Source organism: Acanthochromis polyacanthus, chromosome 2, assembly GCF_021347895.1.
Source record: "Acanthochromis polyacanthus isolate Apoly-LR-REF ecotype Palm Island chromosome 2, KAUST_Apoly_ChrSc, whole genome shotgun sequence".
NCBI lineage: Eukaryota > Metazoa > Chordata > Actinopteri > Pomacentridae > Acanthochromis > Acanthochromis polyacanthus.
The window spans coordinates 26,403,413-26,428,883 of NC_067114.1; the positions used below are offsets into that span (position 1 = coordinate 26,403,413).

Sequence of the window (25,471 nt, forward strand, 5' to 3'; positions counted from 1 at the left end):
GGTAGATGACACGTTATTAAGCAGTTACACAAATGAACTTCATACAAACAAATATTACCAAACTCTGTCATTAGTAGCTTGGCAATGTTTCAATCCCATATGCTTGTTAGCCTGGCAGTTATCTAACCAACTGTCCTCAGTACAGAAAACACACAAATGAAACGGCAACAATCAGCACTGATAAACAGGAAAAAAATATGAGATAGTATTTGAAAGTACTGCAATGATTCTTTTCCAGCCTTTTTCCAGCCTGTCATTATTTGCTGCTCCTCACCTTTTGTTCACTTTTACACTCCCAAATTTGTGTTTAATCAAATCCTGACACTGCAAATCTGGTAAAAGGCAGGTCTCCAACAGAGAATAATGGTACACAATGTGCAGAGTGTAGGAGATAAATGGGAGTTAGTAGGGACCCATATTGTAATGTGGCCTCTTGGCATGTTAAGCTTCTTATTCATTTTTTTTCCTCGCCTGCTACAAGCCAATGACTCAAATAACAGACAGTATGTACAGGTGTACTACTGTTACAGAGTTTAGTTATTCAATATAGTCCAATCTGGAGACATGAAGGAAAGTCCATATGTCTTTAATTGTCTATGCTCAGTATAAACAGTAAGTGGCTGTTACATATTTGACTCAGACCTCGAAATATTTGTGAAATGTAATTTTATTTGCTTCTCAGTAAAAGTCAGTGCTGACAATCATGTGCCTCCCCTGCTTAGAGTGCCAAACAAGGAATCAGAGCCAGGTATTTGTATAGGACACCACTTAAAACACAGCAAAGCTGAATAAAAGAAAGAGTGTAATATCCAGGGCTTCTGTTTATTAATTAATTTACATTATGCATGACATTTAACTAATCTATTCCTTGAGAATGAAAGGCATGACTGCAGTTATTAAAATTTTTTGCCAGGAGTGAAATAATGGGGGAAATTCATTTACAGGCCCGAAGAGCATTGGTCAGGTTTCTGTTGTAATTGTCTTGTTGAATTTCACCTCTCTGTACCACCTGAGCCCTGAATCTGTGCAGCAGAGAGAGAGAGAGAGAGAGAGAGAGAGAGAGAGAGAGAGAGAGAGAGAGAGAGAGAGAGAGAGAGAGAGAGAGAGAGAGAGAGAGAACACACACATGAAAACAAAGTTACTGGACATATGTGGCCAGGATGTGCCAGATATGAAAATGAACACCTGTAATTGTATAATTACATATGACACTGCCTGTCACTGCAAGGCCTATGTTTTTGCCATAAATTGTTGTCTACCTAGAGGGATAATATTTGCCTTCCATCTCAGGAACAAAATTTAAATCATTAAGTGCACTCTAATAATTGGATTAAAAGAAACCCCAGGGATAAAAACTAAATCAATTAGCTGGCCTTGACTTATTTTCACACATCACATCTTAAGACAAGTGAGGTGCGATAATTCACTCTGGGGACATATCCAGACACACATGCCAAGAAGGATTCTAACATATACAAAAGCGAAACAGTCAGAAACATTTTTGAACAGTGCAACTGTGCAGCCTCATGCTTCTGCCACAAGCCAAACATTCAGATCTCACAGGGATGCTGGAGATGATTCTACCCACAGGGTGCACTTGATCCCTCCCATCAAACAAGTGTTTGTTCATTGAAGAGGGAGAAAGTCAAATAGTTTCACATCTTTTTAGCTCTAAGCACTACATAAAGGTGAGCTGTAAAGGCAGTTTTCAATGAATGCCACACATCAGGGGATTATTGTCTGTATTAGCTCTAGCTGATGTGCATCTCGGATTTATTTATTTAAAGTGATGCCCAGTTAAAATATCTGAAAATAGCATAGCCTATATTTATATTTTGGTATTTTGTAATTGCAGAATAGCACATTTTCAAATGCTGCATTGATGTTTAAACCAGACGTCATCTTTAGTCAAAACATTTGTTCCAGGACCCAAAATGATAGAAGTTCTACCTGGAAGCGAATCAGATTCTATTATTTGAAAGCTGGGGCTTGGACTGAAATTCACCTGGAAGATAGAGATCTGATCAGCAGTGATTTCACAGCTGATTACTAACTACAAATTAACGCTAATTTAACATTGCACATTTCTTAATGTAACCACAGCAGCCTTCTCTCCTCTGCTGGGCTGTGACATATGATTCATCCTTCTTGCAAAGACAGCTCATAACATACATCCAGATTTTTATGATGTTGTTTTTCTCGTGCTGACTTAATACTCATAACACTACCTAATACTCATAATTGCATCTTAAACGTGTACTTGCCGTGATCGTGACAGATGACATGTGACTTGTTTGAAATCAACTTGACATTTTTCTTTTTCTTTTGTATGTAGCATTATTAAGATGACTTAGATTGTTTGTCTTTTTGAACTATGTTAGCTATTGCTTGTTTATTGCCACATCTGCATGGCTGCTAGCATTGCTAATATACCATTGTCTGTGCTCACCAAGATCAGTCAGACCTCTACACTCTGACCCTACAACTGGTACTTACAACACACACAACATATCTATCCTGATCAAGGCTCTCTGTACTACAGCTAGTTCTCCTTAGATTCACTCAGATGCTACACACAATGTCAAATGGACTTGAAACCTGCAGAATGGAGCCAAGCTAGATCTGACTGACCATAAAAATGTGTCTGAGCTCAAGACTCAGTGAGGTCGTGCAGGTCCTGAGGCCTTTTTGTTGCAACTTTTGAAGACCTCTCATTTGAACCATGCAAAAAACTTATTTATTCCTCTTCCACCTACAGGGAATGAGATATAGTCTGGTTTTTGCAAGTTTAGAGCATTTTGACAAAAGTGCAAAATATTTTTTTTCTGATCTGATAGATTATCGTTGCTGACAGTGAGTTCAGCAGTCTCGACTTTAGATATAAACATGTATATAGGATTCTACTTTCAGCTCATTTTGTTAGCTTAAAACTGTAAAAAGCATTTTTTTTAACATCAGGAAAATGCAAGAGAGGTATGGCAGGGTTTAAACATCATGATGGGTAGATCATCCAAGGCTGTAGTGGTTGATTGCCCAGACTCCGCCTCGCTTGCAGAACAGCTTAACACCTTCTTCGACCATTTTAACAATAACATATCACCAATCACCTGAACTCCAGCACCCCTCAGTCCCCCCATGCAAGCCCTCACCATCAAAGAACACCTGGTAACCTCTATCCTACACAAAGTAAACCCCAACAAAGCAGCTGGAACACAAAACATCTCAACCTGGTTCAACTTCCTTACCATCAAACACAAAACTCTCCCGTGAACGCCATCAACCACCTGCTACACACAGCCCTGGCCCACATGGACACTAGGAGGGGGAATTCTTCGTGAAGGCTGTTTGTGAACACCACAATCCCTTCCAGACTGGTCACTAAGTTACAGGACGTCGGACTCACCTCCTTCCTGTGCAGGTGGGTCCACAACTTTTTGACCAGCAGACTACAGGTAGTTTGGGAAAATACCTGTCCCACTCATGCATCCTGAACATCGGTGCCCCCCAGGGCTGTGTGCTAAGCCCCTTTGCTGTACTCACTGTACACTAATGACTGTCTGTCCACATAAGACTCTAACATCATCATTAAGTTTGCTGACGACACAGCAGTGGTGGGTCTGATCTCCAACAATGAGTAGAACTATTTGATGGAGATCGCCCACCTGAATTACGGGTGCAGAGAAAGCAGCCTCCTCCTGAACGTAGGTAAGACCAAGGAGCTGATTGTGGACTACAGTAAGAAGCAGCAGAGGGCATACCACCTACTCAGGATCAGCGGGACAGAGGTGGAGAGAGTGGAGAGCATTAAGCACCTGGGTGGTAACATCACGCAGGACCTGACGTAGTCCTGTCACATCAACACCCTGGTGAAGAAGGCTCGACAGCGTCTTTGCCACCTCAGACGCCTGAGGGACTTTAAGCTCCCTCTCAAGGTGCTCAGGAACTTCTACACCTGCACCACTGAGAGTGTTTTGGTTGGGAGTATCACCTTCTGGATGGGGAGCAGCACCCAGCAGGACTTCTTGGCCCTGAGGAGAGCGGTCCGCTCGGCTGAGTGCACCATCAGAACCACCCTCCTCAACCTGCAGGACATTTACAACAAATGCTGCAGGTTAGAAGAAGATTGCTCATGAGCCCACCGCAGCCACTTGTCTCGACTGTTGTCAGGGCTGCGTTATCGCTGCCTGAAGGTAAACAGAGAGAATGATGAGGAGCTTCTTCCCACAGGCTGTCTGCCTGCTAAACCTGGAAAAACAGACAATCTACATGCAACATCTTTTCAATATTCAATATCCCATTCACTTTTGCTTGTACATATACATTATTGCACTATTTCACTTTGATTTATATATTTATTTTGTTCATATCTCTCTCTCTCTCTCTCTCTCTCTCTCTCTCTCTATATATATATATATATATATATATATATATATACATACATACATAAATGTCTGATGAACAGTGAAGGAAGACGAGACCACATTGAGCTTATTGGGCAGAAAGTTATCTTTTAAAATCTTCCTGATGGCAGCTTGGATAAAAGTGTGGTTGTGTGAAAACTGTGCGACAAAGAGATTTCTTATCACAGCAGCACTTCAACCCGACAGCATCACCTCAATGCACAACATGTTGCTGTTAGCACCAGAGCTAATGTTAGCTATGATGGTCCTGCTAACGTATAGCAGTGTAGCCATCCCATAATAGACCACTTTAGAAGACACAGAAAGTGCTTGAGAAAGTTTTAAAATGTTGAATATAATAGCTATAATTGCACTTTGAGTGTGCAGTAATCTGTGAGTTTTTTTTCATTTATATTTATCTGCAGATAAATATAAATGAAACAAATATTTTTGTGGTTTAAGTTATTACTCCGCCAAAGGAGCGGAGCCTCGGTGGAGTAATAACTTAAACCACAATATTGTCTGTCTTTTAATAACTTACAACTACAAATTACAAACTTTTAGTTTATGAAAAAATATTTTTCTTTATTAATAAAAATGTATATTCTTAAAAAAGAACCATCAAAATGAATAATTTGGACGGTTATCTGGTTATCTGGGTCTGATAAATTGCACCATTTATCAGATCCCGAAACTATGAAAACAGAAATGCATCTCTGGATTTTCAACTTCTGAAGGTCCTTGAACTACTTATGTTTATGCTATGTGCCATACAATGAAAAAAAACAACTAAATCCAGGTTTTTAATAATCAGAATCACTTTTTTCTATATGTCCCATTTTAAAATTGCATTACTCTTATAAATGTTAAATTCTAAACATGTACATGTCTCTTCGCTGATTCAACAGTCAACCAAAATGTATTTGAATCGAAAAACTTTACTTATTTTGTCAAATATTGCTACTTGACAAAAATGCGATTAATCATGATTAATTAGTTTAAAAATCTGTAATTATTTTTTAATTGTGTCCCACCACTTTATATATATATATATACACATATATCGATATTAAGAAGGGATATCAACATCTAGTCCTACACAACAGATCTTGTATTATTCTTGCTGTTTATGGTCAACAAGCTACAGAGGTTGGTGTTACGCACGACAGAAGAACCGGGCAGAAAACACACAGCGGTGGCGAGATCGGGTTTAGGAAAGGTTTATTGTGAGGAATTGACTGACTGAGGAGTGCGGGAGGAGCGAGGAGAGAAACATGAGGGGGAAACGGAACGGGACCAGGAGGGAGCGGCGGAACCGGGGATCAGCGACTGACAGGGCTTCTGGGAGGGCAGGGATCCGGCAGCAGGGAGCGGACAAGCGGCTTGGGTTCCAGGACGGGCAAGGCAGGATTTTCCAGGGAGTCAGGATAGCAAGGCGGGGGGAGTTCCGGCGGTGGAGAGCGGACAGGAGGCTCGGTTTCCAGGAATGGGCTGGGTGGAGGATTCTCCGGGCGTCGAGACAACAAGGCAGGTGTCCACACATCGGTGGTCCGGGGAAGGGTATGGAGTTATATTTGTGCCACAATCCTGAGCGCACAGTGTGAAATTTTGAGCACAGAAAACAATTTTGAGCAAAGAAAAATTTAATCTGAGCAAACAAAAATCTATTCTGCACTCAAAAAATATATTTTTATATTTGCAACTATCCACATACACACACAATCTTAATGCTTTTCACTCGGTTTTTCACTCTGCTCTCCTGTGGATCTCTGCCCTACGTCCTCGCTACGTCTCTCTCGCTCTCGCTCAACATCTGCTCTCTGCACACGCTCAAATCTGCCTTCACGCTCGCTCAGCTCTGCACGGCGTTACAAATGTGCCACAATTCCAGCCAATCACAGACTTCTGATTCTATCCAATCGGGTCCCTGTTTCGGCCGCCTCTCGGAAGCGCTGTTAAAAACGATCGCTAAATCAACTGGAGTTCTGCTATATACGCTGGACTACGACAGATTTTCGGTGAGTATTGTTTTATTATTGAATTACATTAAATAAAGCACTATTTTGTTTAGTGTGTTAAAGTACAAGTGTAATGTTTAAATTCACATTTCAGAGCCACTGGACCCTCGTTTAATTAGCCAAGATTAGCAAAGCTGTACCATGTCGGATCCTGAACGACAACACAACGGTGCACCACATCCACATGTAAGTAGTTGGTTTTGCAAACATATTTTGTCATGTAAGCTTGCATGAAAGTCTGTGTGTCTGTTTCATTGATTTGTATATTTCTATTCGCTTGCTAACGGACGCTAGATTTGTTGGCTGCTAGCTCAATCAGTAGCTCTCACCTCAACAATTAATTCACAAACTTGACAAACATACAAACTGATGGAACAGATACACTATCTAAGAATAATGCTTTTGTTTTTACGTGTAATATTCAACTGTGATCTTCTCACAGCTCACTAAAATAGGATGTGTTGTTTGACGAAGTTACTCTGTGCAAGGCCCTCTGTCCCTTGTCCACATTGACACAAATCATAAACTCATAAGGTAAATAAGCTTGCTCAGACTAACTATTTCATTTAAAGAGGAATGTCATTAAAAATACTTCAGTGAAGTTTATCTTGTTTGTTACTTGGGAATACATTATGGAGCCCCTAATTTAAACATGTCCCCCAAACATCTTTTAAAAGAATATTTGCATTCAAAAAAGGTTGTTGCAATTTAGAACAGTCTGCAATTAGCTGACACGACTCACACATGAGCAGCCTTATTGAAATAGTACTCCCCATCTTGAACAGGTACAACATTGCAGTCTTTGGTGGAGTGGATGGCTACTCAAGGAAGGTCATTTTTTACTCTTAAATTTATATGACTGTATGTATGAAGTTTTGCAGCTATAAATCAGAGTAATTTGATCCTTATGTATATATCAGAAACTTGGACATGGCTGACTTAGCTTTATGAACAGCCGTTTAAAACTGTAGGTACTTTTATCATAATCTTCAACCAAAGGGTACAGATCATTGGTGATGGCTTTGGAATAATAAACACAGCCAAGTACACAGAGGTCAGTATGCCAGCCTTTCAACTTGGTTTTGAGTATTTGTTTTAGCTAGTGGCTTTCAGTATGAAATTAATGATAATTATAACGTAATCAAACATTTAATATCTCATCTGGATACATTTTTACATACAAGTAATCTGAAGAACAATATTGTCTTTTTGTAAGTGCCCTGTATATGATCATTGAGACGAGTGAAGCAGAGCTTGTCACACTTTCACCCTACCATTTCTAGCACAAAAACATTAATAAAAAAGTTATTTAAAGATGTAGTATATCTCAGATAGTAACTGTTGGCAGAACTACAGCCCCATTCACTTTGCAGAAGGTAAAATGAATATAAAGTTGTGTATTTGAGATCCAATTTTTTTTTTTTTTGCTTTATTACATTTTTTGAATATTATTTAAACGTGCAATTGGTTCAATGAAAAATTTTGCTGCATTGTTTCAGCTGTATGTGTCTATTAAACTCATTGTATGGAGTGTTTTTGTTTGTAGGATATACCACATTGATGTTTTTTTTTTAAATAAAATAACACAACAAATGAGATACCAAATGCTACAAAGAACAATGTTATAATAAGCTGGTAGCTAAACACAGATCTGTACATTATCCATGTGGTTTTACTGCAGGTCTTGTACTTGGATGCTGCAACAAATAACAGAGCACAAACTGCATTCTCATTCTTCATCACATCGGTCCAGCTTCATGGCTTACCGTCAAGGTATTCTGACCTGATTAAAATTCTCTAGTTATATGAAGTTTGATTAAATCTGTATAAGTTGCATTAACTATTACTGATACAACTTTATTTATTTTGGTTACAGGGTTAGGGCAGATCAGGAAGTAGAAAACCTGGATATTGCACATTTCATGTTTGCCACACGAGGAACAGGAAGATCGAGCTTCATCTCTGGAAAAAGTACCATGACATTCTTCACTCTCTGGAAGAGGATGGTCTACTTGACATATCTGATGCCACTCTTCTCTTTGGTGTGCACTACGTCTTTGTCCCCGACTCTGGGCAGATCTTGATACCTTTATTGAAGGATGGAATAATCATTCTCTGCGGACAGAGGGAGGTCTCACCCCTGAACAGCTGTGGTGCATGGGACGTCTACAAGATCTGGATGAGGGGGAGAGACTCGAGGTACAATATGATGTAAAAACAAGTAGGACATGTATTTTAAGAAGTTGATTGTAAGACTGAGCAGTACGTATCTGCTACGCATTCTGATAGATTAGACTATTACAGACTGTAGTTTACAAAGCCCACATATTTTCATAAAATGAAGAGTACTGTACTGTTTATAAGGCCTGAATCAGGAAATATGTCATGATTTGTGGGATGATCCTGATTTTTTTTTTCGTTTCTACTACTTCTAATGAAGTAATTTCTATGCTGATGAATAAAAATAAAGCATCACTTTTTGTAATGTTGTGTTTATTATTAAAAAACTCACACAAATACCAAAACTGTATTTCAACAAGTATCCATTCCTGACTGAAATGTTTTGAATTCAAAGGACCTTCAGGACCCAGGCGTTGACTGGGAGAGTGCTGTGCTGCAGAAAGACTCTCATGGCACAGTTGTGGTTCCTGAATTTGAGTGCCCACTGGATGATGAAGCCCTGGAAGAACTTCAGAGAACTATCAACCCTCTGGAACATTCAGAGTCACATTGTCATGACTTATACATCAGGTTCTTGCAACAGGTGTCCAACCAATAGACATTTGGACAAGAACTTGAAAGTCAACAAATATTCCAGCACAGTGACAAAAATTATTGAAGCTTTTCTAACTAATAAAAGCAAGAGAACCCTGTATAAAGGGAATCTGTATGACTGAAGAGAAAGTCAAACACTGAGCTAACAGGAACAATTGTTTTGCTTTTTTCATTAGCTATGAACATATTCTATCAGTTAATGTTTAGAAATAGCTTCTCATTTTTTGTTTCAGATTACCAGAGAGCTATTTCTGTTAAACTCTGTGGAAGCCACCACCATATCTAAGTGCTTCACTCATAAGTCTTCTGAATTCAGTGTAAGTGTTGAGATGCTGCACTGGAAAAGTCACTGTACGAGTGCATGCACTCACAGTTTGGTAACAAATGGAGTGATCTCCAAGTCGCTCCCTGCAGTCGTGGTCAAACATGAATATTATTTTGAAATGTCTCTTTTCATCAGGGAGGATGGGAATGTGGGCTTGCCCGGTCAACCACTGGAGCACATGCTGAACTCCAAGAGAGTGGGGGCTCCTCAGCTGCAGCACTGTGATGTTTAAAATATAAGAAATAAAACATGTTACAAACAATTTGAACTTAAGGAATTTCAATTTAAATAATCATGTAGTAATCGTGTAATCATCTTATAGCCTGGTTATTATCATCCTGGAAGAGACAACCCTGTCATGATAAGTGTGAGCACTCAGAACTACTTTGTTTTGATTTGCTGTGACGCTTGCTTCTGGTGTGTTGGATAGCTATATGTTATTGCCATTCAATTTTGGTTATATAGAAATAAATTGTTAATAAAGTAACCTTGTTCAGGGTGGGATTAAATAAGTTCTGTCTTCTTCCCACTCCCTTTCGAACATGTATGATTTGTAAATTTATGTGATGCCTTGTTTTAGCTGCGGTTTTATTTTGTATAAGCTGCATCGGCTGTCTGTTAATTTCATGTTCGAAATAAGTAAATTAAAAAAAAATTGGACAAGTGGCATAACAGCATAACAGACCTACTGGATACCTCAACTGTACTGATTATTAGTTACTTGCCTGCAGTACTGTATAGCATAGTACCTGATATTTCAAGCTCCTGGCAAAAATCTTGCATGAAGTTTATAATCTTTCAGTTCTCTCCCGAGATGTCCCCTTTTCACTGAACTGTGGTCGGCAGTTCATTATGAAATCAGCATCTGGCTAAAAAGAATAAGTGAATATACAATTCGTGTTAAAATTCATATACATATATAACAAAGAACAAAATCCAGAACAGGGCGATTGTCTGCAAGAACACGGTGAGTTAAACTGTTATGAATAATGCTTACTTTGATGATCTTCCCAGGAACAAAGAGTGTGTAAAGCTTCAGGGTTTGCAGCCATCTGACTGAACAGACCATACAGTTCCATGCCCTTTCTCACTTGCTGAAGCATTGGAATCAGTCTGTGGTAGAGTGCAAGACAATAGTACTATGAAAGAAAGAACACAAAAATCAAAAACTGGTTTAAAAATTAAAAATATTTAAATGACAGTTGTTTTTTCTTACCGAATGGTGTTTTGTTTATTATCCAGCTTGATCTGGCTTGTGTATCCACAGTTTATAACTTCATCAGCCAGCAACATCAGAGACTGTGCATCAGCCACATGTTCAACCTGAAAGTGTTCACTGTTAAGCGAAAAATGTAGAAAGCGAAAGTATGCATAGCTCAGAGTACTGCAGATTTACAAAACAGCCACTTTAATAAACACTATGTTTTGTCATTTCCATCACAATGAAACACAAACTATTTTTCTCACCTCTTCATCACTCTCATCAGAAAGTGATTTTCCTTTGCATATCTTAATGTGTATTGCAAGCATCTGCAGAGGCATCACTTCATTACACTGGTAACATGTCTTCTTTGGCATCTTTGAAAAGTGCTGCGAGTCAGGAGGCAGAGGAGAGGTGTCTAATGTCTCCTGTAGTGGCACTATGTAAAAAGTGGCTTTACCCCCCCCCCCCCGACTGAGCTCTCAGAGTTTTTACAGAATACCTCTCTGCTTCTGGTGGAATTACAGTGAGCTTCTGTCGACCACTGCCACATTTATTGTAAGAAACACAAACATATTCTAATTAAAAATACACCTATTTATCGTCAACGAGCCATCTCTAATGCTTACAACTAAATGCCTGTGCAGCAATAGCCCTTATGTACAACTAAAATAAATTACAAATACAGGAGTGGGATGTGATACAAAAATACACAATCCTGGCCTTACAAACCTGTTGCTTTATGCAAGAGCCATCCCCCATAAAGATCTTCCATTTTTGGGAATGTTTCAGCCAGGACCTTTGAAATTTGACAACAAAGAAAAGAGAGAGAGAAATAAAACACTACAATATAGACGTTAACATGTAATTTGGGTAAAAAGTGTTGCCCAATGACCGCCTTAAACACGGAAAGTCAAAACTATGAACTGACTACTGTACCTCTGCATGGTCACTGTTGTCAGGCAGCGACACCGTCTGTCTTCCCATGCCAGCTTGAAGGAGTTCAAGCTCCTCAACTGGCAAAGGTGTGTAGGATGTGTTTTTTGGAAGCAGATAAAAATTGAGAGTGATGGTCTTGCTGGTTGTTCTAGGAGGCTGCTTGGTGGAAGTTAAACACCTCTTTTTACCTCGACTAAAGTTTGATCTGAAGTATCCTGGAAAAGCTCTGTACAGGACATATATATGTATGCATTTATAAATAATATAGTCAAATATTAGATAATTTGATTTTTTTTAGACTCTCTCAGTTCTGATTATATATGAATTTAAATGTCTCTGTTAAACACATCCACAAACCAAATGAGAACATCAAATTCACAATATTACAAATAAAAACATATGATTGAGTAAACATGCACAAACTTTGCCATCTCTTGCTGTACAGTTACATTTCTAGGCTCTGGCTGTCTGGTCTCTGTAGGGCTTGGTGAACTAGTTGTGGCCATGGTGTTAACCAACAAAGTTATTAGATTTCTGGCTGCTAACTCAACTGCACTTTGACCCTAAATCAATACCAAATGTAAAGTTAATATGTTCTGTCAAAACACAAAGTATTTAACACTTTGAAATCAAACACTAATGTCCAACAAAGTTTTCATTAGCTATTAGGTTAGCTTAAGCTCTACAGCTTTGACTCCTGCTAGTAAATCAGCTTTAATCTGAAAGGTTGGTTAATAGAAAGTTTAATCAAAAGCACAGCTAATAAAAAATTTAAAAAAAACAAAAATCTTAACTAACCTGACATGGTGGCGGAGTATTTGGGTTGTCATTATTTGGATCTGTCATGCTGTTTAGCTGGCACATCTGCTAAATCCCTCGTTTTGTTGCGGAAGCAGGACTGACTTTCTGCAAAACCGTACCAAAACATTACACTTGTATTTAACACACTAAACAAAATAGTGCTTTATTTAATGTAATTCAATAATAAAACAATACTCACTGAAAATCTGTCGTAGTCCAGCGTATATAGCAGAACTCCAGTTGATTTAGCGATCGTTTTTAACAGCGCTTCCGAGAGGCGGCCGAAACAGGGACCCGATTGGATAGAATCAGAAGTCTGTGATTGGCTGGAATTGTGGCACATTTGTAACGCCGTGCAGAGCTGAGCAAGCGTGAAGGCAGATTTGAGCGTGTGCAGAGAGCAGATGTTGAGCGAGAGCGAGAGAGACGTAGCGAGGACGTAGAGCAGAGATCCACAGGAGAGCAGAGTGAAAAACCGAGTGAAAAGCATTAAGACTGTGTGTGTATGTGGATAGTTGCAAATATAAAAATATATTTTTTGAGTGCAGAATAGATTTTTGTTTGCTCAGATTAAGTTTTTCTTTGCTCAAAATTGTTTTCTGTGCTCAAAATTTCACACTGTGCGCTCAGGATTGTGGCACAAATATAACTCCATAGAAGGGGGGGATTCCAGGACTAGGCAGGAGGGGCCGGGTATGCAGGAGAGGGTCCGGGCAGCTGGGTCGGCGAAACTGTGAGCAAGGAGAGCAGCATTAGTAAATGCGTATACCAACGAAGCAATGTGAAGGCTAGAAAGTCAACTGACTGTGAGAGCAGAGTTTACAATCTGGCAGGGTGTGGAAGGTGCGACCGGTTCTTATGGAGTAGGTTGTAATCACGGAGATGACTCGCAGCTGCCCGGACTCTGTGGGGAGCATAGACATATATACGTAGACGCCTCACTGACTGCGGCTGACCACTCGAGCGATGTGCCTGCAGCGCCGCCATCTTGGACCGGGGCCAGCCGAGGCAGCGGTGCATAGACATCTATGGAGGAGAGAGGTACTGCTGAATCTAAAAGTGGAATTATTCGCCGAATTTTGAACCGATTGACAAACTGTTTGATTTTTAGAAACGTCACACGTGTAGCTACTATACAAGGTGCTCGGATATTTTTTTTACAATGCAGGTTTTGCCATACTTCTATTATTACTACTGTTAATAATAATAATAATTATTATTACTACTCTTAATTTTATATCAATTATTACTATTATTACTGCTATTATTACTATTATTTTTATCATTATTATTACTGTTATTATTACTATTATATCACGTGTATAAATCACGTTCTTTGGGAAAGCTTAAACATGTGAGAAAAGTAGCTAGAGATAAAGAATTGTCTACAACAAAAATAGTTCCATCATAAATCAGGGCTATTAGATCAATCAGATGCTGTATTCTAACCCACCAATTACTGCAGTAAGTTGCTAGGAACGCTAGATTCATAACATCGAATTTTAAACAAAAAATTGTCTCAGATTAGTTATTTCACCGGTAAGCAGCTGTGTAATACACAGGATGATGTAGAGAGCTGGTTAGATCATGGGTAGTAGAAGCCAGACACGGAGCTGAGGGGTTCTATCCGTCTTCTCGGCGTTTATTTAACTCTAGCTATGACAACCTGCTAACAATACATCTTACATGTGAAAAGTAATCCCACATGCTCTTGTTCCCTTACAGCGCTCATTAGAGCATCCATAGGCTGAACAGACAACCTGGTCTCACGGGGATTCGTGAAACTGTCACGTAAGTTTTAGTTTCGGTTTCGTGCGCACCAACACGATTTCGTCCTGTTTTTCGTGCCGCTCACCACGAAATGTTTTTCGCTGTGGTAATCACATCTGAAAGTGGTTTATACCGGCGGATTCATGACGATCTAAGCTGTCCATCAGCGTATACTGCTTGTGTGATTGCGTTTGCGGCCGCCGGACATTCTTGAAATTCCTATGCAAATTGGTAAGTGTACCACCGGCTTATGGTTAGGTTATGGTTAGGTTATGGTTAGGGTTATGGTTAGGGTTATGTTTAGGGACGATGTCATGCAAAATATAGCGTTGGATTCGCCGCGGTTTTACATTAAAAATATAATATACACATTCTTTTGAAATACGTTCTGAGTGGCACGAAAAGTCCGCCGTTTAAAATACATTGGTGCACATTTCGTGGTGAGCGGCACGAAAAACATGACGAAATCGTGTTGGTGCGCACGAAGCCGAAACAAAAATTTACATGACAGTTTCACGAATCCTCGTGAGATCGGGCTGGAACAGAAGTCCGGCATCTAAGTGTTGAGTGGCAAAACCAGCATTGTAAAAAAATATCCGAGCACTTTGTATAGTATCTACACGTGTGACGTTTCTAAAAATCAAACAGTTTGGCAATCGGTTCAAAATTCGGCGAATAATTCCACTTTTAGATTCAGCAGTACCTCTCTCCTCCATTGACTTCTATGCACCGCTGCCTCGGCTGGCCCCGGTCCAAGATGGCGGCGCTGTAAGCACGTCTCTCGACAGCCTATGAGGCGTCTACCTATATATGTCTATGGTGGGGAGTGCTGATTGTCGAGTGGAGACAGCTGTGAGCCTGAACTCCACTCAGCACAGCGGAGGAGAGGGAGAGGGAGAGGGAAAAGGGAGAGAGGGATGTCAGGTGGGAGCAGAGGAGGAGGAGGGGGCCCTGACAGTTGGTAGAGTATCTAAAAATTGTACTCAAGTAAGAGCAACATTGCTTCAAAATAATATCACTCAAGTAGAAGTAAAAAGTAGTCATCCAAAACATTACTCAAGTAAGAGTAAAAAAGACTACTCAAGTACTGAGTAACTGTTTGATTGTAATGTCTGATTTATTTTTTGAAATGATGTGATCAGAGTCAAAAATGTAAAATAACGTGTAAATTCTGGTATTTCCAAATAATAAAATTAAAAAAACAGCAAAAATAAATAGCATCTTTACAAAATTACAAGTTAAGGCAAAAGAAACACAAATTTCCAAATCTCAGTGTTTCACAACATAAAGCTTTTGAAACAAATATCTGTAGTTCAGTAACATTTGTATGCTTGAACAGTGCAATCTACTTCCAGTGACAAGATATACTGTATTTCACTTCCCTTCAAATGGCACAGGCTCAGTAAATTCAAAATAAAAATACAGCTCAAACTGCATCCGAATATCCGAATATTCAGTGGTTGTGTCCCTGCCCCCCGCTGTATCACGCAGACCTACCAAGCCTGATGTCATGCTTCACTTTGCCCATGTTTGTAGCCTTCATCTTCGGCTTTTGTTAGAAGACAAAAGTCGAAGCTGGAGATATCCATGCTAATGCTATGCTAATGTTGTCGGACTCCGAAGCAAGATCAAATTTCTTAAAAATGCCCTCGTTTTTTTCATCCCTTGTCTGCTATGTGTGTAGAGTTTGTGCCGCTATATCGCCACAGTTTGTATGTGGTCATGTGACTGCAGAGTGATGTCTGGTAAAACGGAGTCACGTAATTATTGTTGCTTCGTCAGATTGGTGAAACACAGTCATGTGATAGATCCACTGGGGGCATCTCACCGGCAAAATAAAGCATATCTAGTGTGGTAAATAAAAAAGTAACGAGTTGAGTGTAGCCCAGTCTAACGGAGTAAGAGTAGCGTTTCTGCGTCACAAATAAGTAAACCTTAAAGTAAAGGTAAAAAGTATGGCAGAGTAGAACTACTCTCAGAAGTACATTTTTCTCGAAAAATTACCCACCTCTGACAAGCTAGCAGTCATTAAACACATCAAGAGCCTTGTTCTTCTCTCTGTTTTTAAGTGGTGTTGAACATTTCATGTCCTGTGGTGTTGGTAGTTTTAATGGTTCTGAGGAAAATGGAAAAGGGTCTTTGCAACAGCCAAAAATAATACTTTGTGGAAACACAAGGGTGGAGTTAAAAAGAATGTTGCAATGTGGTCGCATCAGTGGTGGATCTCACAAGCTGGTCTGTGATATCTGTGTGTAGAAGTCTACAGATGGACTGCTTTGCCTAGATACTGAGCTGTGATTGGACAATCACAGTTTTGGGAAAGGGTTTATGGTCTATTCTTATGAATCTATTATCAATACATAAGCAGGGACAGATACATCGGGCAGGATAGCACATTATTATCTTGCCTAAAGGTACAATTTCTAAGAGGCCGGCATTTGAAATGTTCTGTTTTATGAGCTGTATTGATGTATTTTGCTGATTGTGTCTGCATAGTGAAGTTTGAAACAAGTCATGCATGGTAGTATCATTAAACATGAATGCACCCCATGGTAGAAAGTACAGTCTCATTGATTAAAATGGATTCTCTCACAAAACAAGTTGCTAGTGTGTTCTGTTACACACAGTGCAGTAGGACACCTCTTGTTACTGCCAAGGTCATGTTTGTAAGAGAATGCCAGTGAATACAATGTTAGTGAGTCCTTGAGACCCATTCTTAATAAGCTATAAAATAAATGAATAAATACACCCCCAGCCTCCTTGCCTGTTGTCCCAGTTGTGCAGCGACTATTAACATGATTTTCCACCTTTCCCTCTTTGTGATGCCTCGGTAAAATGTGAGTGCAATGTTAAGAGCGATGCGACAGCTACTGTGACTCCAACGACAGGAAGGGTGGAGTGAGAGACAGAGACACGTAAAGAGGACAGAGAGAGGGGGATTGTGGGACAGAGACTTCTTCCAGAACACAATTTGTATGCACAGCAGCTGTTGAGGCAGGCAGCAGGCCACAGCTACAAATTCTCCCCCATTTGTGCACATTGATGGTAAAACAGGCTGCATTTGCATCCAAATTAAACAATGCAGGTGGTGAAGGGACTATTATTTTGGCCACAAATACTAAGTAACAATCAGCCGCAAGAACTTTAACTGACTATTTCAGAATGTATCACAATGAAACCAAATGAACAGATTACTCCATCACACCACAGATCAGTCGAGAGCACAAAGAAACTATACTATAAAACATCACAAAGGAATTGTGGCAAATATCTTTCCCAGTTCACTTATTATAAATATATGAGTTTTGTTAATTTATATTTAACCCTTAGATGCATACACTACTGTTCAAAAGTTTGGGGTCACTTAGAAATGTCCTTATTTTTTGAAAGAAAAGCATTTTAAAATACAGTCTAGACATTGTTAATGTAGTAAATGACTATTCTAGCTGGAAACGACTGATTTTAAATAGGAAATCTATGTAGGGGTACAGAGGAACATTTCCAGCAACCATCACTCCTTTGTTCTAATGGTACATCGTGTTAGCCAGTCGTGTTGAAAGGCTAATTGATGATTAGAAATCCCTTGCACAATTATGTTCGCACATGAAGGAAAGTGTGACTTTTCATGGAAAACATGATATTGCCTGGGTGTCCTCAAACTTTTGAATAGTGGTGTAAGTGGGTCAAAAATGACCCGGTGAGGTCGTTTTCTTGCAATATCTTTGTAATGAAAAGTTTTTATCCTTTCATATTCTAGCTCTTCCTCAAAAATGTTTTTTTTTCAATATCGCAACATTTAATTTACGAAGTTACCTTATATATTTTTTAAAGAAATTGTAATATTTGTAATACTACCCTGGCTCTTTATCACTGTTATCATACAAGCGGTGATGCCATGAACAAACTTGGAGGGACAGAGAGTAGCAACAGCTGGAGGAAAAGAGTGGTAAAATGTCAACAAAATTTATGTTAAAATTTATGTTCTTCTGCTGTTCTGTGTCATGCTCTTCTTTTTCAATTATCAAAATGTTCAAAATTTGTTATAAAGTGAAAAATAAATGTATTTCAAACATGAAATCATTCTTGTGTTGACAAAAATATAATACAAATAATAATATAAATGAGTTTTCTGAACCAGAATGTCAAAAATAGCATGAAAAAAACACATTAATTCTTATATGGGTCATGTTTGACCTAATTGTGTTATAGTATAGTGTCCAATCACTTGTGCATCTAATTGTTAACTGGATCTAAAATGTCAAATGTACATTTTCAGATCACTTTCAAAGTTAAAGAAGTGTGACTCTAACTTGAGGCGTACTGACTTAAAATGATGAGTTGAATTAATAAACAGCTGAGAGTTTACTCAATCAAATTAGGTTTATAAAGTACAGATGGAGCATATAAGCCAATTTCTGAAGATGCACCGTAAGAATTCAGTTCAGTTTCGATTCAAATTTATTTATATAGTGCCAATTACTGTTCAAATTGTCTCAAGATGCTTTACAGAACCCATATGCCTGAACCCCTAAAGCAAGCCCTAAGGTGACAGTGGCAAGAAAAAACTCCCCTTTACCAGGAAGAACCCGACAGAACCCAGCTCTTTTATATGGGGGATCCAACTGCCGCTGTCCGGTGGGTTCAGAGGGACAGAAGAGGTAGAGGCGGTGGAGGAGAAGGGGAGTGAGACGGAGAGGGATGGGAGAAGAGGGCGTGGGGAGCCAGGAACATATAACACAAAATCGGATACAGGCATGATAAGCTAAACGATACATACAAATTACAAGATAACAATGAAACTGATTCATAAGTTTACTGTCATGGTGTAAGGCTCTGGCATTAATTATTCTATATATATAGCTGGTAGTAAAATTCAAACCACACTGAAAAAATTTTTTGGCTTAATTTACTCAATTTTATTATGTCAATTTGTTGCACGAAATAAATTTATTTAAATTCAGATTGAAAAAAACTTGTAGACTGAACTAATATTTTTTGAGTAAAATTAAATAGATTTTGTTAAGTAATTTTTCCTCAACCACTATGAGTAAATTCAAGTCATATTTCCTTAGTAATTTCAACTAAGCCCATTTTAAGTGTACTTGAGTAAATTATGTTTACCATTATTGATATTTTTGAGTTAATTCAAATTAATTAAATTGCTTAATTAGTAAAAAAAATTTTTAATTCAGTCTAATTAAATGTTTTAGTTCAATCTATTGAAATCTTTTTCGTTTTCAGTAATTTACCATCAATAAATTCAATATTCAAAGAATAACAAAATGATGATGTCAAAACAAAATGACTTTTATTAACCAAGTCAAATACGGTAATGGCAAGAATAACCAATGTGCAAATGCATAACAGCAATTGATAATCCAAGAGGGTAGGTTTGTTCTCAAAAGACCACTAAATTATTCTGCTACACTTCCATATACAAAGAAGGCGTTTTTTTACGTTTGCATATTTTGGCAATGAAAAAGAAAAGAAAAAAAAAAACACCATGGTACACTGCCATCCCATAATGCTACTATGCACTTTGGATACTTTTCTCATGAAGAAGTCAATGCATCAACATATAGGCATATAACAACAACATGTAACTACATCATCTTTACAACCACTGTAAACACCAGAAACAATTCAGTTGACTGAAATACTTCCTTGGACAAATCTGTTATTTCAAAATACTGGCATGTACATGTCCACATCATCCATATAAACCTACACCCTTGGCACAACTTAACTCTTTAAATACCTGGTATGAACAGAAACCCATATATATACCGGGCTTTGCAAAAGTTCTGTTACACGGTTTCATGATCTTTAGAGATGTTTACATGTCGGAGTGAAAAATTCCATTAAATAAACTGAAAGTTCTACCTTATAGGCAGGTGTCCTTAATACAAATTTGTTCTCCGGTAAGGTTGTATCAAGATGAAAGTCAAAAGAGTTGAGATATCTGCTCTCCTTCATGCTGGCCACAACAAGTCTGACAGAGCCAAGCAGCTGAACATCAGCTGTCTACAGAGTCACGGAGAGGCTGAAGAATGGTGAAGATCTTTCAGTGATCTTTCAAGAATGGTGAAGACCTGAAAGATCTTCACCATTCTTTAGCCTCTCTGTGACTCTGTGGACGGTCATCCAGCTGATGTTCAGCACAAAGGAGAGCAGATATCTCAACTCTTTTGACTTCCATCTTGATACAACTTCACCGGAGAAAAAAATTTGTATTTAGGACACCTGCCTATGAGGTAGAACTTTCAGTTTATTTAATGGAATTTTTCACTCCGACATGTAAACGTCTCTAAAGATCACGAAACCGAGTGTAACAGAACTTTTGCAAAGCCCGGTGTGTGTGTGTATATATATATATATATATATATATATATATATATATATAGGACAAGAATAAAACTTCACATTCTGTAAACATAAATTCTGGCACATATTTAAGTGCAGCCTTTAAAATATATTTTTTTAAAAAGTGTTCCTGATGTGAGACCATTCCGAGCAAATCCATCAGTAACAAAAAAAACATAAGCCAGCACCATTCATTATGAGAAAACTCAAAAGAAACCATGGCAGAATGGTTCACAGGAAGGAAAACAAAAAACACAGGTCTTCTGGCTCTGATGCAATACACTGCAGAGACTTCCAAAAAAAGTTAAACAAAATATAGTACATTTTATGAAAGCAAATATGACTTGGGGAATATTAGGGTCTTTTCTTGCTGCCCCATCAGGTAGAACAGGCTGGCTATAAGTAAATTTAGTGTGTCGTACTCAACTATGTGCAAATACTCTCCTCGTACTTGTTTCAGCATTTCACATCACTTCCAATAAACAAGGACAAAAACAACTTTGTCTTTGCAACTGTGGCTGAAGCATTCCTATGGTCCAACACGGATTTTGTTCTGCAACCCATGGACTTTGGGGGAGAGCTTATCCCCATCCAGACCCATGAGCACTTTTTGAATGAATTCGTAGTAGCGTCTCAGCTCCTTTGGGTAGGCCAGGTTCAGTGCATAGATTACTCCAAGCATCACTGCGCAAGCTTGGGCTGCAGATCCAATGTTGTCCAGAATTATCACCCCATCAACAAAAATTCCAATGTCATCATATTGTCCACTCTCTCCACCCTCCTTCTTGATCACGTAAATGCCCATGGCGGCCACCTGCATGTCCCTCTGGATGTCATTTCCGTCGATGTCCTGTACATTGAAAAAGTGAAAAAGAAAAAAAGGAAAACACTTGAATGTCCTAAAATGTACTTTTTATGACTCAGTTAATACACTCTTCATCCCATATCCAAAATCTGAGAAGCTAGTTCTGATTTTATTTTTATGTATGCCTCTATTAATTTAGAGTAAAAAGCAGCGTTTTGAATAGGATCATGCGCTTTCTTGTTCAAATTTTACAGAAAAAGTCAATGGATTTGTTTCACATGACTGTACTCTAACCATGTTAGTGTGCTGACATCAGGGAAGATACTGAGATCATCACAATGCAGGACAAACAGGCTGAGGAACAGTTTCTACCCATGGTCCCTCAGACTCTTGAACTCCAAACACGTCTACCTGAATGTACAATGTCACTTTCTGCTGCTTTCGTGCCGTTTCCTAACATATTTACCTTATGCTAATGGTTCTTATTCCATTTCATTTATCTCCCATACTGTATATATATGGCCTCGTTTGCAGATGCTGTCATTTTTAATATTGTTTTATTATAGATGTGCATTTCATTGTATTATTTAATGTTGATATTTATTACTTATTGCTTGTTGTTGTGCACCATCCAGTGGAAGCTATTTACATTTTCGTCATGCCATGTATGATGACAATAAAGCCATTCTAATTCTTCTAATTCTAAACACTGAGTGTTCACTTATAGAAATAAGACACCATAAGAAACATTCTCACCTCTCAACTTTTATATATTGCGGTGTCACAGCAGTGTATCATTTTACACACAAAAACCTTTTGTCAGATATGACAGAGACCAGTGGGTGGTCATCCTAAAGGACATATATTCTAGAAGCTTACACATAGTTACTAACAGGACTGACTGGAAAAAAAAGTGATTACAATGACTTACCATGTACTCGTAGATAAGATGTCTGTCATCCTCACCAAGATAGACACAGAGTGCCTTGAGGACTGCTGCCCTTTTCAGATGAACATCACTTGTAGCCTGTGTAAAGAGATTACATTGAGTGACAATGACAAGATTTCTAAACCCCAAAATAACAACAATAATTAAATTAACAACCTTCTGGTAAACTGAAACAGTATACAATGACTCCTAATAGGAATGGAACAGTTTATGAAAAAGATCCGAACCATTCGGTTCACCTGACTTGGTTCGGAGTGTGTTGTTCAGATCACAGTTTGTCTTTTGGAATGTGTGACACAAATAAAAGTAATTTTTGTAAAGGACCACAACAGACAAATGTAGCTTAGGCTTTCTATTGTGGTCTGTTCAAAATGGTTCCACTGTATCTTGACGACAGTGGATAAGTATTTTTCTTAGTATTTGTTAAGGATAACTTAATATAACTCAACTTTATTGATATATGAAATGTCAAACTGCCTCATTCTTTCAGGTTTTACATGACAATACATGACATAATTGATTACTGAACTGAAATCACAGGCAGATTCATTTCATTTGCACTTTTTATTATTATTTATATTTTATTGTAGCTCTAACACTCAAGCATATTGTTTCTGTTTTTATGTTAAGCTTGAATGAATACAATACGCTGGCATGTGGCACTTTTACAGCTACCTCTGAATGTTATTTTATTAATCTATTTTATTTTAACAAGTATGTACTAATATGTTTGGCTGAATCCTGTGTTGAAATTCAAAATAGAGCATCTTCCATGTCTGGAATGAATATATTTTTGAGTCTATAAAGATAAGATAACTTTGTTTGAATTGTGAAACAGGTTTACCTAACAGAAAACTTTGGTTTCGTCGAGACTAAATTGACTGGGTTAACTAGAATTGCATGACTAAAAAGAGACTAAACTACAATTTTCATTGACTAAAACTAGACAAATAGTCATGAATTATTCTGACTAAAACAACACTAAATTGCTCAGACTTTTAGTTGACTAACTTGACTGGGCTGAAAAAAAAAAGGATGAACTTGACTAAAAACTAAGAGATTGACAAAAAGACCAGAATAAGGCTAAAATTAAAACAGGCCACCAAAAACAATGCTACACTCCACCTACATGTTGCACTGCAGCTGTCCTCAATGGAGTTCAGGCAAAACAGATTATATGCTATTAAGATGAATGACTTCAGATGGCAGACAAGCAGTTCAGAGGCATTTGAAGTATTTTGGCTGTCATCTAATTCAGTTTTATCACTATCTCTGTAGACTTCCCTTTCCTGGTTCATGCATGAAAAAAAACAGAAATCAGTACTGCTTCCACATAAAGACTAATTATACATATATATATATATATATATATATATATATTGAGACAGAGAGAATTTTTGTACATGATATACATATTTTTACCTCTTGTAAGATCTGCAGATGTTTTGATAGCTTCTGGCCAGCAACACCTCCCTTCTTCTGGAAAATGGATGTCAGCTGAGGCAGAAGGCTGTCCAACTGTGCCATGAAGGTTGTCTCAAGTGGACATGTTGTAATACGCTGGAATTCAGCATTTATCTGTTAAACACAAAAGAAAATGATAAGACGAAGCACTGTGTTCAGTCATTGTTGAAAGGACAATCCATTAAATTACTCAATATTTCTTGAGTATATATTGAATATAAACGTATTGATCAATATCGTTCTTCATTAACTGAGGTTTAATCCATAATTCACATGTTAGTACTCAGTGTGTTTGTTTACTAAGAGTTGTTAATGCAGGAAGAGAAATAAACATTTCATATATAGGACATATGGTTGTTCAAAATTTGGTAATTGTTTCCTCAAACTACAAAACAGCATGCATTTACCTCATCAATCTGGAAAAGTGCAGGCCACTTGAGTTTAAACTCTCCAGCATCTGGATTCCCTTGCACCACCTCTTTTCTTCGGTAGGAGAATGTTCTAGACATCTTCTCTCTTACATTAGATCTACTGTTTCTTTGTCTGACATCATTCAGAAGTTCAACTCGCACAGTTTCCAGACTTTCTTCTGTTTCTCCAGCAGGGTGTGAAGGGCAATAGTTGACCTCAGCCTTTCTAGCCTTTTTTACATTTTTGGCTGGGAGGCATTCATCACTGGATTTGTTTTTCAAAGCATTTACAGTCACTTCAGGACAGCCAATATTTCGCATCTTTGTCCTGTAATTTGCCATTTTATATTTCAGGCTAATTATCCACCCATAGTAACCAGTGGCAGATGTGTCTCGCAAACAGGGAAATTTCTTGACAAGGGCCTCTGCTACGTTATCCATGTGGTGATTTTGTGGATATGCTGTAAACTGGAAAATGTCTTCCGCCAGCCTCTCAAGTATGTCAGATTTCAGTCCTGGAGTAATCTTCATTGTAGTGCTAGTTTCTCTGAAGGTCTCATTTCCACGCTTAAGCTGCACTTCTACATCGTACGGAAAAAGAGGAACAGTGAATTCACGTGGCCACGGACGTGTTCTCAGCTCGCTGTCTGAATGTGAGAGAATGCTGGCAGCATCTGAGTCAGATGAGGACAATGAGGATGCACTGTGAGATGACTGAATGTCGTCTGGACTTTCAGAAGACCCAGGAGTGCTTGGAGTATTCAGCCTTGAAGAAAATGGACTCATACCTCCAGCATTTTGAATGTACACAAGCTTAATTGTACTTCTGTCTTGAATGTCGTGCACTGATGTAATGTTCATAAACTCATTATTGAAGTCAGGATCCATGAACTGAATGCGAAAGTCTCCTTCAATTCCAAATGCATCTTGAATTGCATTGTGCAAGTCCATCAAAGTGTTTGGCTTTCCTGAATGGAGAACAAGTTTTCTGAAGTCATTCTCTTCCACAATGACTCGCAGCTTCAGAGGCGCTTCCATTCTTCAATCTAGTTATCAAAAAAGAAAATATGAATGAAATTTTAAATAATGATTACAAACACATGAGCACAGCTGGAAGTACTATGAGCTAACCTTTTATATGTATGAATCTTTTGAGGGTCACCATTCGCTGGCCTCCGATACTGTAATCTGCCAGAGGGTACTGGTCTACAAGGGCACGAAGGTGAATGAGGGAGATCTTTGAGGTTGGAC

At 38.4% G+C, this 25,471-nt stretch overlaps 1 protein-coding gene and 2 long non-coding RNA genes across 6 annotated transcripts; 1 reads left to right on the forward strand and 2 right to left on the reverse strand.

Annotated features, from left to right (window-relative positions):
• Positions 1-6,075: 6,075 nt before the first annotated feature.
• On the forward strand, positions 6,076-8,838 carry LOC127537773 (uncharacterized). Its single transcript, XR_007947598.1, has 4 exons — positions 6,076-6,418; positions 6,513-6,604; positions 8,100-8,191; positions 8,295-8,838. It is a non-coding gene; the product is annotated as an uncharacterized LOC127537773 (long non-coding RNA).
• Positions 8,839-9,735: 897 nt separating this feature from the next.
• Positions 9,736-12,417, reverse strand: LOC127537774 (uncharacterized). 4 transcript variants are annotated; one of them, XR_007947601.1, is made up of 5 exons: positions 11,659-12,417; positions 11,452-11,518; positions 10,735-10,854; positions 10,516-10,631; positions 9,736-10,383 (listed from the first exon to the last, which is right to left on the reverse strand). It is a non-coding gene; the product is annotated as an uncharacterized LOC127537774 (long non-coding RNA). The 4 variants fall into 4 exon arrangements; XR_007947603.1 differs by having other exon boundaries at positions 10,735-10,841; positions 11,452-12,417; XR_007947600.1 differs by having other exon boundaries at positions 11,452-12,417.
• Positions 12,418-20,616: 8,199 nt separating this feature from the next.
• On the reverse strand, positions 20,617-25,256 carry LOC127532274 (uncharacterized). Its single transcript, XM_051943596.1, has 4 exons — positions 24,218-25,256; positions 23,769-23,924; positions 22,329-22,424; positions 20,617-21,442 (listed from the first exon to the last, which is right to left on the reverse strand). Exons 1-4 carry the CDS (start codon positions 25,169-25,171, stop codon positions 21,122-21,124), a joined length of 1,527 nt encoding a protein of 508 aa, XP_051799556.1. The 5' UTR covers positions 25,172-25,256; the 3' UTR covers positions 20,617-21,121.
• Between the last annotated feature and the right edge of the window lie 215 nt (positions 25,257-25,471).